Source organism: Anser anser, assembly GCF_964211835.1.
Source record: "Anser anser genome assembly, chromosome: 1".
NCBI classification, from domain to species: domain Eukaryota; kingdom Metazoa; phylum Chordata; class Aves; order Anseriformes; family Anatidae; genus Anser; species Anser anser.
In genome coordinates, this window is record NC_139720.1 from 197,531,386 (window position 1) to 197,548,145 (window position 16,760).

At 36.2% G+C, this 16,760-nt stretch overlaps 1 protein-coding gene across 1 annotated transcript in view; it reads left to right on the forward strand.

Annotated features, from left to right (window-relative positions):
- LOC310884353 (uncharacterized protein) overlaps nucleotides 1–16,760 on the forward strand; it is a 50,531-nt gene that overhangs the window by 29,559 nt on the left and 4,212 nt on the right. The window contains exons 11-24 of the mRNA XM_083806036.1: nucleotides 660–693; nucleotides 2,190–2,434; nucleotides 2,714–2,862; nucleotides 2,950–3,075; nucleotides 3,600–3,761; nucleotides 4,138–4,255; nucleotides 4,924–5,057; nucleotides 6,260–6,419; nucleotides 7,319–7,419; nucleotides 7,650–7,711; nucleotides 13,817–13,984; nucleotides 14,348–14,586; nucleotides 15,163–15,311; nucleotides 15,410–15,538. Of these exons, the coding sequence (XP_083662162.1) occupies nucleotides 660–693; nucleotides 2,190–2,434; nucleotides 2,714–2,862; nucleotides 2,950–3,075; nucleotides 3,600–3,761; nucleotides 4,138–4,255; nucleotides 4,924–5,057; nucleotides 6,260–6,419; nucleotides 7,319–7,419; nucleotides 7,650–7,711; nucleotides 13,817–13,984; nucleotides 14,348–14,586; nucleotides 15,163–15,311; nucleotides 15,410–15,538 (1,976 nt within the window). The remainder of the gene's footprint in view (nucleotides 1–659; nucleotides 694–2,189; nucleotides 2,435–2,713; nucleotides 2,863–2,949; nucleotides 3,076–3,599; nucleotides 3,762–4,137; nucleotides 4,256–4,923; nucleotides 5,058–6,259; nucleotides 6,420–7,318; nucleotides 7,420–7,649; nucleotides 7,712–13,816; nucleotides 13,985–14,347; nucleotides 14,587–15,162; nucleotides 15,312–15,409; nucleotides 15,539–16,760) is intronic.

Consider the following 16,760-nt stretch of genomic DNA (forward strand, 5'->3'; position numbering starts at 1 on the left):
ATCTCAAATTGTACAGATGCTCATGACAAACCTCTTGTTTAAGCACTCTCGTTTAAGACCACGGTAGAGTCTTGGAGAACATTCACAGCTTGTTTTTTGGGAACAACTCCATATATTTAACAATATTTATCATACATACCTCCTCTTGATGAGACAGGGAACACAAAGTCACAGAATGGTTTTCAATCTTTATTTTCCAGATACACATACGTTCCTGTTGGGTTTCACAGAGTCTTTCTGATCAGAGTACATTACTGTGCCTGGATCTAAACACCCTATTGCATGTCTTCTGGCAAGAGTATAAGCATTATTTTATTAATCATATATATATATATAATCCCAGCTTATATGTTCCAGTAACCTGACTGAATTTTTAAATATCAGTTGAAAATTTTTGAAACATTTTAGTTCTCAAATTTGCTAACAGCACAAGATTGTTTTAGACAGAACTGCTAATTAGCTGATGGCAGCCCTCATGGACTTATGATACTAATTATTCCTAAATAAGATCAGTTTGTTGCACTTTTATATGTTATTGCTACATATTTGGCAAGGTTTTACATTTTATTATTTATTATATCAGAACATATGTATTGTTATTGATTATAATGCAATATATTATATTATGTTACTGTTATATCTTCTGATTTTTTCTCCAGTTTGTCAAGACCTTGTGCCATAAACACTCTAAAGGTATGATTTAAAAAAAAAAAAAAAGTTATGTAATGTAATATAATTTGGAAATGAAATGTAATTTTCACCTTTTATCTGAAGAGTACTTCCTTATTTACTAAATAGACTATGAAATTGCCCAAAACAGAAGGCTAAGGCAAAATAAAGACAGTAACATTAGTTAAACACATTTCATCACTCCCTGATGATGAAACGGTTATTCATCATTTTTACTAATCAGAGGATATTATGCAGCATGAGTCAGACTGTCACTGATTTACAATTTAGCTATATAAACAGAGCTGAAAAGCATGCTCAATAGCTCAAGACTTCAAAGAGTAGCTGAGCCAGAGAGCATTTGACAAGAATGAAGTTCCTTTCGCTTCTCCTGTTGCTGTCTGTGGCTGTCTCCTCTGCTTTCCCTGTGGGTCCAGAAGCAGAAGATGAAGGACAAACCTTAAATCTTGTGGAGGTAAATATTGTCTGGTGCATTTCTAAATGAAACAGAAAGTAGTCTGAGAGACTACTATAACTGCAATTCTTTTCATAGAATATGACTTGAAATTAAAGATGTATCATTTTGCAGGGGTTTCAATAGAAAGCTTTTCCTACTAATCTGGAAAATCTATGAAAATTTTGTGGAAATTACTTACATAAAATTCATCTAAAAATTGCATAACTTCTCTTTTGATGTTTTTACTAAGGTAATAGCATTAATAGAGAAGCATGAGTTCTAGCCACAAGGCTCCAAGGTTGTGCAGAAATAGTCAAAATTGGCAACAGTTTACATTTCAGAGTGTGCTTTGAAACTTGTGACATGACTGGTCTCAGTAACACAAGGGAGGAAACTCACTTGAATCAGAGTCGGATTTCAATATTTTGTTGAATGGATCTTTTTGGAATATTTTTTTAAAGAATGAAATCTATGAGAAACGAAACATTTGTATAGACATAACATGTATACACTATATGTCTCTACGTAATATATATGTCTCTATTTATTGGAGACGACAGTATTGAAATTTAGTATGAATATCTGGTTTTCTAAAATCATATTACACTGCTTAAAATAAACGGTATGACTTGGCAAGTCCTGACTCTCCAGCTGTATTCACCAGCTTTGTCAGGAGTCCTAGCTGTCTGGGGTTTCATTGCCAATCTCTATTTCCTTGAATGGGACAAATGAAGTTATAAATTTCCTCATAAGTTTTGCTACTAAAGTAATGGGTTATAATAAATAAATGTGGAATTAATTATTAATAGCAAATATTAGATTTTAAAGACATTTTCTCCATATATTCCATCCATAAAACAAGACATTTAGATAAGTATGAAAAGTGTAAATCATACCTATCTTTTCATACTGATTCCTGAAGAAAATAATCTGTTCTAGCTTTCGGTAAATACAGAGCTTGTTGATAAAATCATTTAAAAAGACTTAGAAAATTTAAGTGTGACTCAACAGAATACTGATATGCCACAATATAATGCCACTTCTTTTTTGTATTCTGGTTCAGACGTATCTACAGAATTTCTACAATCTTCAAATAGATCACCATCCTCATGTAAGACAGAGGAGTAAAAATCACCTTGTTGAAAAGCTCAAGGAAATGCAAGAATTCTTTGGACTACAGGTGACTGGAAAACCTGATCTTGAAACTTTGGAGATGATGAATAAACCCAGATGTGGTGTTCCTGATGTTCAGCAATATATGTTCACACCAGGGAATCCAAAATGGAAGAGAAATAATCTGACATACAGGTAACTTCCTAATCTGGTTCAAAAAGATATAAATCTCGCATCTCAACTTTGGAAGCCTGAAGTAAAATATATTATGGCATAAATATATCTGCATTGATTAACTGACTTCTTGAAAGAAACAGGCACTCTACTCTAAAAGGCAGTATCTAAAGTGAAGACATTATTGATTTTTATTCATGAAAGAAATACCTAAGATTTCTTACTTTTGTACTAATTATTATTTTTCAACTAAAACTCTGTATTCTTAACATTATATAATGTGTTGGTTTTGCTTTGAAGGATTGTGAATTACACCAGAAAGATGAGACAAACCGATGTAGATGAAGCAATCGAAAAAGCTCTGAATGTCTGGAGCAGCGTGACACCATTGACATTCCAAAAGACTGAGGACAAAGATGCAGATATAGTGATCTCTTTCGCTTATAGAGGTAAAACTGATACCTTTACATAGTAAATAGCCACCTGAAAATATAGAAATAATTTGATTCTAAATGATTTTTTCTTCTTCATTTTAGATCACCAGGACAACTCTCCTTTTGATGGCCCCAATGGGCAGCTGGCTCATGCTTTTCAACCAGGTGAAGGTATTGGTGGAGATGTGCATCTTGATGAGGAGGAAGCCTGGTCAAAAGATGCAAGAGGTAAGGACTCTGTAACTGGATCCATTTATCTAGTTTTACCTTGTAAAATATTTTCATGATACTTAGCTCCTAAGCCTGATTGCAGATAAAATGTGAGTAGGAGGGTCAGAGCTTGTCCTTTTAAATTGCTTTACTCCACACTTCAAAGTTTCATACTATCTAGAGTATTCAAACATCTTCAAAATTTTCATCCCTGTGTTTGTTATGAAGGATTGTTCTGTTGGATCACAGAATATCCAACATCATTGGAATAATCCTTGATCCTGAGTGGTTTACGCAATAATAGGAGAAACAGGATTTTTGTTTAAGACAAGGAGACCATAATCAATGCCCAGCATTCTTCAAGTACTCATATAGACCTTCAGTTACAAAATTTATGAGTTGTAATGTTGGTAGTATTACTTACAGCCTGTCTTGTACCTGTAGCATATTTTGGGAAGATGCATAAAACTTTTTCCCATTTAGTCAACTATGTTGAATACTGAAACAGATGTTACATTTTTCATATGATTCTTATCCCACAGGATACAACTTGTTCATTGTTGTTGCCCATGAGCTTGGCCATTCACTGGGTCTGTCCCATTCAAATGATCCTGGAGCACTGATGTATCCAACTTATGCCTACACGGACCCCAATGAATTCATTCTTCCTCAGGATGACATTGATGGCATTCAAGCTATATATGGTAAGAAAAACTATTTTTTTTAGTATTTCTACTTGGAGGCAGATTAATAGAGATAAGAATATATTTAAAATATATTTATTCCACTAAAATGAGAAATCTAACTGTTTTAAACAATGGATAACAAAAGAAGGAAAATTTCTGGAGGCTATCTTCAGCTGAAGTCCCTTTCTGCAAAACAAACATTTTGGAAAAGATGAACACAACTGTTTTTAGCAATGTCAAAATTCTGCTTTTAATGATAGACATTTAGTTTATATCCATATGCCCTCTCATTCTCTTTAAAGAATGTTCTTGACATCCTTGGACACCTTCTGAACACTGTCTTTATATCTTTCCATATTAAAAGATAAATTTTTCTTCATTTATCTTCCTATAGGACAGATTAATGCTGCAGTGCAGCCTACAGGGCCCAAAACTCCACAAGCCTGTGACCCCAATTTGACATTTGATGCTATTACTACCTTGCGTGGAGAATTAATGTTCTTCAAGGGCAGGTAATACCAATAAGCACATATATTATATCTTATATATATTCAATAGTTTAAAAGAAAAGAAAAATGTAGTCCATGAGGGAAAACTATCATTTTAAATTTAGTACAAAGAGAAACACTAGAAAACCACCATGGTACCCAAGAAAGGGTTCTCAATTCATTAATCTCAAAAGCCTTAATTGACAAGAGCTGTGAAGGAGGTCAGGACTTCCAGGTTGTTTCCCAACTGTTTTGCTGTTATGGCCATTGCTGTGACAGATATGTCTCTAGACTAGATATGGCAATGTATTCATATGTCCCATGCTACAATCTTTTTGCTACAAAAGCAGAGGCAGGACTGAAAGTACCAGTATTTAGGAAGACATATTAGGTGGTTACTGAAACCAACTCAACCTTCCTATCCTACAGAGAAATAGGAGAGCTTATATTTATCTTGCCTGATTTTTGGTACTAAACAAGGTGCTAAACTTAAGGGTGCAGTCACACTAGACTTCCTTTACATTCAGTGAAGAGGGATACTCATGCCCTAATGAGTAATTCAGACATTAGACAGAATACATCACTAAGTGGAGGTACTCATCTCCCTCCTGTTATAGTCTGGGAGTAATGATCATTGTTTTACATTTATGATGAGTGGAACTGTTCTAATATGTAAATTTTGTTTTAACCAGATATATGCTGCGCAAACATCCTGAGAGGGCAGAGACAGAGCTCAATTTTATCTCACTGTTCTGGCCAAAATTGCCATCAGGAATTCAAGCTGCCTATGAGAATATTGAAAAGGATGAAGTTTTACTTTTTAAAGGTAATGGAATCTGAACTTCTTTACTTTTTCTGACCATATCGTCCCTTGACCTTTACAAATTATGCAATTATAAAAGTCATAGTGATTCTTTAAGGAAGGCCGGTGAAAGAGTCTCTTATAAAGCTGCAAATAATTAAACCGGAACATGATAGAGCTATAATGTTAGAAGAGCTCTCCAGAAGTCATAGTCCTAAAAAATCTTCCAGCTCTCTTTTAGTTAATGTGCTAAAAAACAAGACATAAAAATTATTTCCCTGCTTCAAATCTAGTTTTCTTCAGGTAACAACATTTAATTTATGCAGAAGGATTTTTGCTGTCTTAACACATCATTCAACTGGCAAATACAGGAATTTGTACATTAATGTTACTGTTCTCACTATTAGCATGGAGTATACTGTTACAAGATTGTTTAGTATGATTTTCACCAAAAAGATTTGAAGTCTAGTTTAAAAAGGGAGTAAGAGAGTTAGTTACTAGACTTTTTTTTTTTTTTTTCCTCTGGAAAGATATTTCAAAAAATATTTTTGAAATTGTATTTCGAAAGCTAAAGGGAAAAAAAAAAAAAAGACTTTGGGCAATCTTTGGAAAACTGACACGCTTATTAGTGTTTTGTCATATTTTTGAAAAAAACAAGTGTTGGTGAAAAATTACGCTGTGAGAGGAAAAATGTGTGTTCACTGAGAAAAAAAAAATCCTTTTCTTTAAAGTTCTCAAATACATTTTAAATATCTCAAATAACTTCATTATTATTAACTTCATAATGTACCAAATTAAAGTATATATTACCATATATGAAGATGTTCATTGCACCTAAAATTACCAAACCATTTTGATTAGACATATGCATTTCTTAATAGTTTGATGCACATGATCTAGCATTCAAATATTACGTGGATCTATATTCAAATAATATGTTATAAAAATGTAATGAACTTCCAGCATTCCACTCAATGTCAGTGGATTAAGTCATCAGCCTTCAGCCCTCCACAGGTTGTTAACTAGACAAATATATTATGTTCATTTGACCTAGATCTGGGGAAAGTACTAACCATACACCTTGTCATTCTAGTGGTTTTTACTCATAAAAACAAAGGACATTTCCACTCTCTTCATAATGTAGTTCCAATGTAAAGATTAAAACCATTTTCTAAAACAATAAACTGAAATGGCAAAACCAAATGAAACATATTTATATTTTTCAGAGGACAAATATTGGGTTATCAGAGGATATGACATTCCACATGGTTATCCTAAACCAATCTATCGCTTGGGGTTCCCGAAGACTGTTAAAAGAGTTAATGCAGCTTACAGTGACGAGACCACAGGAAAAACATATTTCTTTGTCGCTGACAGATACTGGAGGTAAGGTGTAATATTCATCTACCAGAAAGTGTCTTTTCATTTGTCCCTGAGGATAGATATATTACTATAAAATTAAAATGTAATGATGTAAATCAGGTATGCTCCAGAAATTTAAACAGGTTTCTCTGGGAGTTTAAACATTTAAAGAAGTTACTATGAAATGCCAAGATTTCTATTGGATTTTTTGCCATTCATTAGATTGCTGTAGTGGCAATGTATTTACTTGCTACTGGATGAAACATCTGTTTACTAAAGCAGCTATTTTTTAGTAAATTATTCACTTTTTCTCCACAACACTGATGCTTTTCTGTGTAATGTTATGATACAGTACACTTTTCACTCACATTTCAAACAAAATGAACTACTAATAAAAAGTATTGTAATTGAATTTCCCTTTGAACAGTCAAACTGTACATAATCTCCTATTGTACAGTTGGTATTATTTGTAATTTAAATGTAGCTCATGATATATTTCTGAAAGTACCTGGCTGACAGTAATATAAGTATGCTTCAGGACTGTGCTACAAGTTTTTTTATTCCCACACTTTTTGCTACGCTTTTAGATTGAACTGGATATCCAGTAGCTAGAAATAGAAACACATTTTAGATGCAAGTGATGGCCAAGGCTCTAGATCGTCCAGGAATTCATTAATATATCCGTGGGCTTCATTCTCAGGATCCATGAGAGCTTTGTTACAAACTTGTCTGAAGGCAGGTTTTTTAAATTTCAAGACATTCATCAGAACTTTAATATATAATAAGAATTAAAAATCTACTTTAGCTTATCCTTATAAGACTTAACACTAAGAGTAGAGTTGCATAGGTGTGTGAATTTGCTTTGAACTTTCAAAAATATTATCTGCTTCACTACAAATTGTAATGATGTTTCTTGTTTTAAGATATGATGAAAACAAAAAATCCATGGATCAAGGTTATCCCAGGAAAATAGTCCATGACTTTGGAAAAATAGGCAGAGTTGATGCTGCTTTCCAGACTGATGGTAAGTAAAACATATGTTTAAACTGGGTTTACTTGAATATTTGACCTTCTTTAGATAGAAGCATTTATTTTCAAAAACCTGTTATTAGCCCTGAAGCAAAGCAATAGAAATGAAAATAGAAATGAAAGTGAAAAATAGAAAGTATATATGAATGTGTTTTTTTTTGTTGTTTCTCCCATAATACCAAAAAATCACCTATTAAATATAACTGGATTTAATTTTGCTTTTAGGCTATGTCTACTTCTTCCATGGAACAACTCAGTTCCAGTTTGATCCTCGGTCCAAACGGATTGTCAGTCAAAGGAAGAGCATCAGCTGGTTTAATTGCTAATTGCAATGATTTTCCATATGCACACTGTATATTTTTATGTGCTGATTTTTTCAGCATTTTATGACTATCAGGTCAGAATGATTTTCTGCCCAGATTTTGTAAGAGTACAGTTTTAATAATTATTAATTGTAATGCAAATGCATTTATATAACTTATTACACTTTCACCCGCTATATTAATATTCCTAATAAATTATATTTGTCATATCATCGTGTCCTTGCTTTTTTATTTGTGTTAATACTCAAGAGTGAAGTCTAGCTTCCAAATACTAAAAAATGTGTTTTGGCATGAAATCTTGGATTTTTATCCCTAGCTAAAGAAAGGATCAGCCAGCTGGCTCTGAGACTTATAACCCCACACAAGTTCTGGCAAAAATCCTATGGGTAATTAGGACTGTTGGTCTAGTGTCAATCCATGAAATTATCAGTCATTATCTAGTGTCAGTCATCATTATCTAGTGTCAGTCTACAAAATCATTAGTGCCAGTCCACAAATGCCACTTCCATATTTGTATTTAAGAACTGAATTTAAGACTGGAAAAATGTATTATAAAGAAGGTTGCTGAAACCTTTGCCCTGCTATCACAGGTAGCCACATTATGTAAGGGGTGGATAAACCTCCTCATTCAGGGAGGCTCTGTTAAATACTTAATACTCCAGTAGTTAGTAAATCCCTCCTGGTTTCAGTGGAATAAAGGATAAAGAAGATTGCGTTAAAAATGAGAATTCTTAGCCAAAAATATTTCTGATACAAGAAGTTCATGAAAAAGACAGCTTTATATCCACAGTTTTTATTTTCAAATGTCTTCAGTTAGAATGGTTTCTGAAGGGTTATCCACTTTCTCTCTCTTCCTCCCCCCCCACCTTTTTTTTTTTTTTTTTTTTTGTAGCTCAGCTACCATTAGAAGCCATATGTCCCGTAACAAGATGTATTGTCTCATTCTTCATCTGCATTATGCAACATACATACTTCAGAGGAAGGTTTCAGGTTAATGTAATAGAATTCACAGGATTTTGAGAAAAGAACATATAACCTTATAACTTTTTTTCATTGGTTGTCTGTATTGGAAGCCTATTAAATTGCATCCTTTGTAAATAAATAACAGATGATAATTTTTACCTTCATCAAATTCAAGAGTAAAAATTGATCTAAATTCAAAGATAAGAAATTATAATTGAAAATGGAGGTGAATATATATTATATTCCTTATAAAACCTAACAAATAAATAAATAAATAAATTTCAGTAAATCAAAGACTTAAATTAATAAGTTAATTTATGTGAACCTTGTTCTCACAAAATTCTTTAATTCGAAACTTCAGTAACAATGCTATTTTACATTTTTCTTGTGCAAGCCTGGACAATCCATCTAAAAGCTGTTTTAAATGTTTATGTCTAAACTGATTATGGTTTTTTGGGTTTGTTTTGTTTTGTTTTAATAGAGATCACCTACAGACCTAGCAACAGAAGATTTAGAGGGAAAGATAATACTTCTTTCTGGACAAGGTCTAAATTAAAAAATAAAAATTTGGGGCATATATTTCCTTCAAATGTGAAGGTTGTGAAGTAATTCCAGAATAGCTCCTCAGAGTTAGAGCAGGACCACTAATTCCTCTCTAGAACTAAAAACTGGGGGTACTCATTGGAGCAGAAAAAATGTTAAATGGGGTAAGGAGGTGGTTATGTTTCAAAGGAAAGAGAGAAAGACAGAGAAAGGATAATTCACAGCCCATAAAGATGGAGAGTTTAAAGAGAGGAGAAAGTTATAACAACATATTTTTAGTCCACGCCTTTTGGCATCCTGTAAAGTTCTGATTTTTCAGTTCCCGGGCACATTTTCGGGAACTTGTTTTGTAAATTTTCTTTGAGCAGGAAGACCAAGAGCTCAAAATGAAGTGATTTTTCTGAGAGAAAATTTCCCTCAAGCTTGCATGAGTGCATTTTTTCTTTTCTTGCATGAGTGTAACAATTGCTCCATTTCAGCCACAAAGGACAGCTGGTGCCAGCTCCCTGCACAAGCACCACTTCCAGTAAGTCTGACTCTGGTTGTCATTACCTGGTAAGTCCATGCAATCACCTGCCCTTTTGATAAGTTCATGGTCCTATTTGCTAAGAACTTTACTAAGGTAGAGTGCTGCAACACTCCCTAGTGTTTGTTATGGTTTTTGTGTGTAGACCCCATTGCTATTAATTGAGGCAGATTCACCCAGGGAGGCATTAAATTGCCTAAACATGTGTTCAATGCATTGGTATCCAAGATGACCATGCAGGTATGAAATAGGACTTCTGGAAGATCAGCACTCCCTAAAGCCCCACAGAGCCTATGCTGTCTCTCGACACCAACATTTGGATGGATGAATCCTGCCCTCACAGAGTGCAGTCTTTGTCAAGGGTTTGTTACAGATCAAATAAATTATTTAAAACATTTGACATTGTCCCATGTTTTTCTGTCAAGCTGAGTAGAGTCAACTTTGTTGAATCCATGGTCAGACTGATAGGACAAGGGGTAATGACTTTAAACTAAACGAAGGTATGTTAATATAAGGAAGAAATGCTTCACAATGGGTGTGGTGAGACACTGGAATGAGTTGCCGAGAGAAGTTGTGGATACCTCACTCTTGGAAGTGTTCAAGGCCAGGTTGGATGGGGCTTTGGGCAACCTGGTGTACTGGGTGGGATCCCTGCCCATGGCAGGGGGGGTTGGAATTATATGATCATTATGGTCCCTTCCAACCCAAACCATTCTATGATGTTACTAATTGAGCCTGCAAAGTAGTGGCTCATCTCAGCTACCTGAACAGGTATCTAGTGCCAATAAGGTGTCTGAATGTTTCCACCTGGCCTCTCAATGCCAGTCTAGGAGCCATGTGTCCCCTCTAGGTCCTGGGTCACAGCCACCAGGCCTGTGTCTATGTCTCAGGTTCACTAGACTGTCTCAAGAGAACAACACACCACTGTTTAGGCAACTAAATTGAAAACTAAATGTTTTCATATGATCTCAGGCTTAGGCTCCCATGATGGTCAATGGTGTTGGTCAAGACATTTGGTGAGCTCCTGAAAGCTGTATCATCCTCTGTTTACATCTTACATGTGGTCAGAAGAAATGCTCTGTAGATATCATCTGACCATATTTATTAGATTTCTGTTGATATCATGCAAGCCTAGACAGTTAACTCACATATAGACACCCACAGTGTGAACTCTTAAGAGATCTAAATCCCTGATTGTATCATATTAAGATGACCATGATGCAGTGGCATTGAGGATTGCTATAGCTCTTTGTGTAGTGTCACTTGGTGCTAGTGATGTGGTGAGGACAGCCAGTGACCTTTCTAAGTTAAAACTTGGGTTACATAGCTGCAGTCTGGATGAAACCTATTCTAGGAAAACAAAGGAAGTCACAAGGCATAACATCCTCTAACTCTAACCAAAGCTAAAGATAAGAAGAAGGAAACCATAACCAACAGCTGTTTCACAGCTACTTCTTCTCTCAGACCTCAAGGCATGCTATAGACATAATTGTGTAACATCTTTTGTGAGAAACTGCATTTAGACTTCTCTCCCATGAGTAGTGGGAACTGGCTGCTGTGTTGTGCAGGTGGTCAAGTAGCAAAAACCTTACACAGCCTTTGAGTAATGTAGGACTCCATCACCTGGCACATAGGTCTCTTCTGAGCAAATACTAATGTAGCTTGAGCTATTAGCTGAAGCTAGAAGCATAGTTTAAATTAGTTGTTTAAGCTGTTCTACATTCAGTAAAGATGGCAAAAGAGTACCTGAAAAGGGCAGGTCATCCTATCCTAACACAGCTGACTCAGTCACTCTCTAGAGAGACATATTTCTCCATTTTCTATAGACAGATACTTAACTAATAAATGTATAAAGCTAGGTGCAACGAATCTTATCCTAGCTGTTTTCACTCCCTCTATCCTTCCACTGCTGTACAGCAGGTAGCTGTGGGAACTGATAGCCAACCACAGCAGGAAAAAAGATAATAAATTCTCCCAGTTCATATCAAATTTCCTTACAATACTGCCTTGATTTTTTACAAAATTAAATTGAAAACAGCCAAAACACCTTTTCCAAAAGGATACTCTAATGCCATTGGTAATTATGCTTCGTGCAAAAGCTACTGAACAGTTTGTTTTTTTTGTTTTGAGATCTGTGCCATATATACAGTCGGATGGTAATGCCTTCTAGCTTTAAAACCATTGAGGCAACTAAATATTTCAGTTTTAAAATGGAAAGCAGAGCTCAAAAAAAAACAAAATAAAACAAAACAAAAACCCACTGTATTTCTGGACAAGTGCACAAGGAATTTCTAGTTTCAGTTCTGTGACACTCCCCATGTCAGAAAATTTGTTGTCACAGTTTGTACCTCAGTAAAAGAATTAAAAGGGATCCACGTGTCTTGGGTCTCTTACCTTATCACAATAAAATGATAATAATGACAAATTAAGGGAGGTGGGGTTTTTTGTTATTGTAGCTGAGAAATACTATTAACAAGAAAGTTTAACAAACAAGGGTAGATTGTGAAATTTGGGCTAGAAAATTCGTCATTAATGTCTCCAGCTGGAGAAAAGTTGGCTGCAAGTGACAGCAAAAAGCCAGCAATATGAAAACAAGGATTTCCCGAGAAAAAAGCCGCAGTCCAACACAAGGATATTTCCTACAACTCTTTCATAAATGTTGAGCACACACTGTCAGATCTCCTTGGAGGTCCCAAATACCTTCAGCTCCCATTCCTAACAGTGAAAGAGGAAGGTGCTTGGCCAGCACAGGATGAAACCCTATAATTTGTCACAGTTTGTGTGACTTTAAATTTCCTTTATTCTGAATTACTTAAGACAGGAAATAATCATATCCCCTGTGGTTATTGTGGTTAAACTGAAGAAGCCTTTCTTGATGAAAAGGCAGATAGATAGATAGATAGATAGATAGATAGATAATTGATAGATAGAAAGAAAAAATAATAGATAATTGATAAGAAAGAAAGAAAGAAAGAAAGAAAGAAAGAGAAAGAAAGAAAGAAAGAAAGAAAGAAAGAAAGAAAGAAAGAAAGAAAAAGAAAAAGAAAGAGAAAGAAAGAAAGAAAGAAAAAGAAAGAAAGAAAGAAAGAAAGAAAGAAAGAAAGAAAGAAAGAAAGAAAGAAAGAAAGAAAGAAAGAAAGAAAGAAAGGAAGGAAGGAAGGAAGGAAGAGAAAGAGAGAAAGAGAGAGAGAGAGAAAGAGAGAGAGAGAGAAAGAGAGAAAGAGAGAAAGAGAGAAAGAGAAAGAGAGAAAGAGAAAGAGAGAAAGAGAGAAAGAGAGAAAGAGAGAAAGAGAGAAAGAGAGAAAGAGAGAAAGAAAGAAAGAAAGAAAGAAAGAAAGAAAGAAAGAAAGAAAGAAAGAAAGAAAGAAAGAAAGATGTAAGATTATTCACATCCTTTAGGCTGTCTTATAGGGTAAAGTCTTTTTCGCTTATGGATATCCTGGATTTTACCACTATAATTTAAAGAAAACACACAGCCTTTCCAAAGAGTTTCAGGGAAGAGAAGGTGAGTGAATTGAGCCTTTCTTCCATTTTCTAAAACAAACATTCTCACTTAATGGATGAATTAAAATATTTATTTATTTATTTATTTATTTATTTTTGCCTAGAAATGGCAGTAATTTGTCCCAAAGTTTTAGTTCCTTGGATGGGATGCCTATCTGGTGCATGACCCCCATTCTCAGACCGAGAGTGGATAAGACTCCCTCTACATTTGGAGGTCCCATTTCACACAGGTGGACTGGGACATCCACTGTGCTCCATTGCATCTGACATGAAATTGCTCAGATTCTCTAAAATTCAGTCTAAAATATCTAAAATGGAGTGCCAGGTTTGAAATGGTAGCCAAGCAGCTCAGGAGTATTCAAATACTAACTGATTTCAGATGGCTGTGAAATCGGATGGGTTTAATTAAGTGTTATTGTGTCAGCCAGCACAGTGTTATAGGATGTCTGGAGGTAATCAGAGCACGGTAGACTCTGAGTCAGTCTACAGCTGGCTCTACAAAGCACTCTATAACCATACTAACTGGAATGTGAGAGGCGATGCACACAGAGCAGAAAGCAGACTGCTCTCGTACAAGGATGGAAAGGAGTGTAAGAATGAAGACAATTTTGCTTCTTCTTTTAATGTGTGCTGCTGTTTCTAACGCTCTTCCCATCCACCCAGAGAAAGACAACAAAGGAGAAGATGCAAAGCTTGTAGAGGTAACTCTATTGTCCATATCTGAGATCTACAGCCCTTTCCTTTTAGATGTAATCTGCATGTTCTAGCTATGCAGCAGTTTGCTGTCTTTCTGAGGCAATGCTATTTCACAGAATTCTGTTGCCCAAACTTTATTAAAGTAGGATAATCGGTAAAAACTGGAAATGTCAAGTAAATAAGAATCAGAGAAAAATGTGCCTGTTTCTGTTTAGCTGTGATCCTCAGGAAAACAACTCTTGTGCTCTGAAATCACAGGCAGATGATTCTACTAGCACAATACACAAACAATATCAGTCCTAAGTTATGTATTTCAGAGACAGACCAAAATGTGAAATGTGTTTGCTTTATTTTTTCTTTTTCATTAGGACTATTTAAATAAATTCTATACTGTTGAACCAGATCCAAATCAGCTTGGATGGAAAACAAATGCTGAATCGACAGCTGAAAAACTCCAGAAAATGCAACGATTTTTTGGTTTGAAAGTGACTGGAAAACCAGACACTGAGACATTAGAAATGATGAAAAAACCCAGGTGTGGAGTTCCTGATGTGGGTCTTTATGGTGTCACTCTGCCTGGGTGGAAAAAAAACAAGCTGACTTACAGGTAGTATTTCCATAATTGTGTTTCTGTGCTTATATTGTGGTTTTGTGGATATCCACGTTTGTTATATTTAAATGTAACTTCTATAGCAACTGTTTCCATCTGGGAACACAAAAATGCTTTTGTTTCTCCAGCTGTTAGCTAAGTATATTCCTGAGAGGAATCTCTGAGATTCAAGCTGGGTGTTTTACATTTTATGAGTCAACTATAGTATTTTGCCTGTCTTGTATCACTCCTAACTAATATTCTGTGAGCCAAACAGAAATATCAGTTGCACCCTGTGCAAACCCTCCTATCTTCAAAATTTGCTAAGACCAACAGCTTAGTCACGGAATCACGAGGAGACAATTTTCCTCATGCCCAAGAGACCACCCCCTGGATAAAGGCCACTTGGAGAAAAACTGATACTGTGTAAACAATTATTTTTATGCAAAAGACATGTCAGGCAGTTATTATGTTCCTTAAACTTACTCAGTCCAAGATGAGTTTGGGGAGCTATTGGATTACAGGGTAAATTGCTTCTTATACATCTCTGTTCATCATCTTAACAATATTAGAGAAATTCTTTTGTAACCGTAGAATCGTGAACTATACACCAGATATGAGCAAAGACGATGTGGATAAAGCAATCCAGAAGGCATTTAAAGTGTGGAGCACTGTCACCCCGCTGATTTTCACTCGCATTCATGAGGGAATAGCAGATATAATGATTGCTTTTGGGACCAAAGGTAATGGACTGACTGCAAATCAGTGGTAAGACTAATTTAAAGATTTTTCCAGTTGTCATGACATAAACTCAATGTTATTTCAACATCATATTATTTAGCTCATGGACATTGCCCTCGTTATTTTGATGGCCCCCTTGGTGTCCTCGCTCATGCCTTTCCACCTGGCGATGGTTTTGGTGGTGATGCACACTTCGATGAGGATGAAGATTGGACCACAGGCTCAGATGGTATGTAATAAAAGGTTTCTGAAGTGTTATGCCAATAGGAAATTCTTTTCTGATTTTATTTAGCTGAAGGATACACTGAGACAAAGCATAGCACTAACAGTTCAAAGATATTGCAGACCATCCTCAAACAGGAATACTTAAAATGTGATGTGAAAACCAGCCTGATCTACTCTAGACCATATTTACCAAAAACAAACGTACCAACAGGGACAACCCTTTTCAGATATGAGTGCTACAGACGTGCTGCTCTTACCTGGGGGTCAGTGGGGCCCATCCCCACCAAAGCTCCACAACCCGTGATAAAAGCTGGCTCTTTTTCCCCTCCTGGTGCACATGCTGGCACCAAGCCTGCACTAGCACACCCTGCAGAGGCAGCACATCGTGCCTTGCAGCAGCCCTTGGAGGAGGTTCCCTCCATCTGAAACTCATTTGAGCCACCAGTGATAATAAAGAGTCCTCACCGATAATACCAGATAGGTCCCACTATAGCTTTACTTTGCATTCAAGATAGAATGAGCCAATGTGAGGAAGCGTTTTGCAAGTAATTTCAGTTGCCTGCCAGCAGCTGGGAGTTTGAACATGCCATTTTGGCTGCCCACAGGCTGAGATGCAGGGTGGAGAGGTGACTAAAAATGTGTGCCACCAGCCCAGTAAACAGAGGGACACCGAGTGTTCAGCCATCCACCTGGGACCCGCCTGCTCCCCTCAGCCCCCTGGCTGTCAATACAGCATGTACTGCCTCTGACAGATCTATCACTCCATGGGCATATTACCCTGTTGTATCCACTGTATGCCTTTTCTCATCCACTTTTGGGGATGGAAAACAGCAGAGGCGAACTGGACTGCAGGAAAAACAAGGAGCTGACAAACAGGAAGGTGTTGTAAAAGGACTGCACAAGGAGGAGAGATGTGGGCTTACTGTGGGAAAAAAAAAAAAAAGAGGGTTGATGGCTGTACTCCCATGTTGAAAAAATGTAATGCTTCTCCCCACACTGGGAATGAATGGGTCAGCCCCAGCTTTGCTGTTGTTCCTCAACAGCGTGGCTCCAGCAGTGATATATTGCAGAACTTGTTGGAGAGCTTGGGAGGCTCGTGAGAAGGGAGGACAGGAAACGTGTGTGGAAACTTCAGGCTTTGTTTGTTTTTTTGAGAAATGGAAATGTTGTCTTCAGTCAGCCTGTGTTGGGCAACTGATGACAAGTTCTCTGCTCTGCCACAGGCT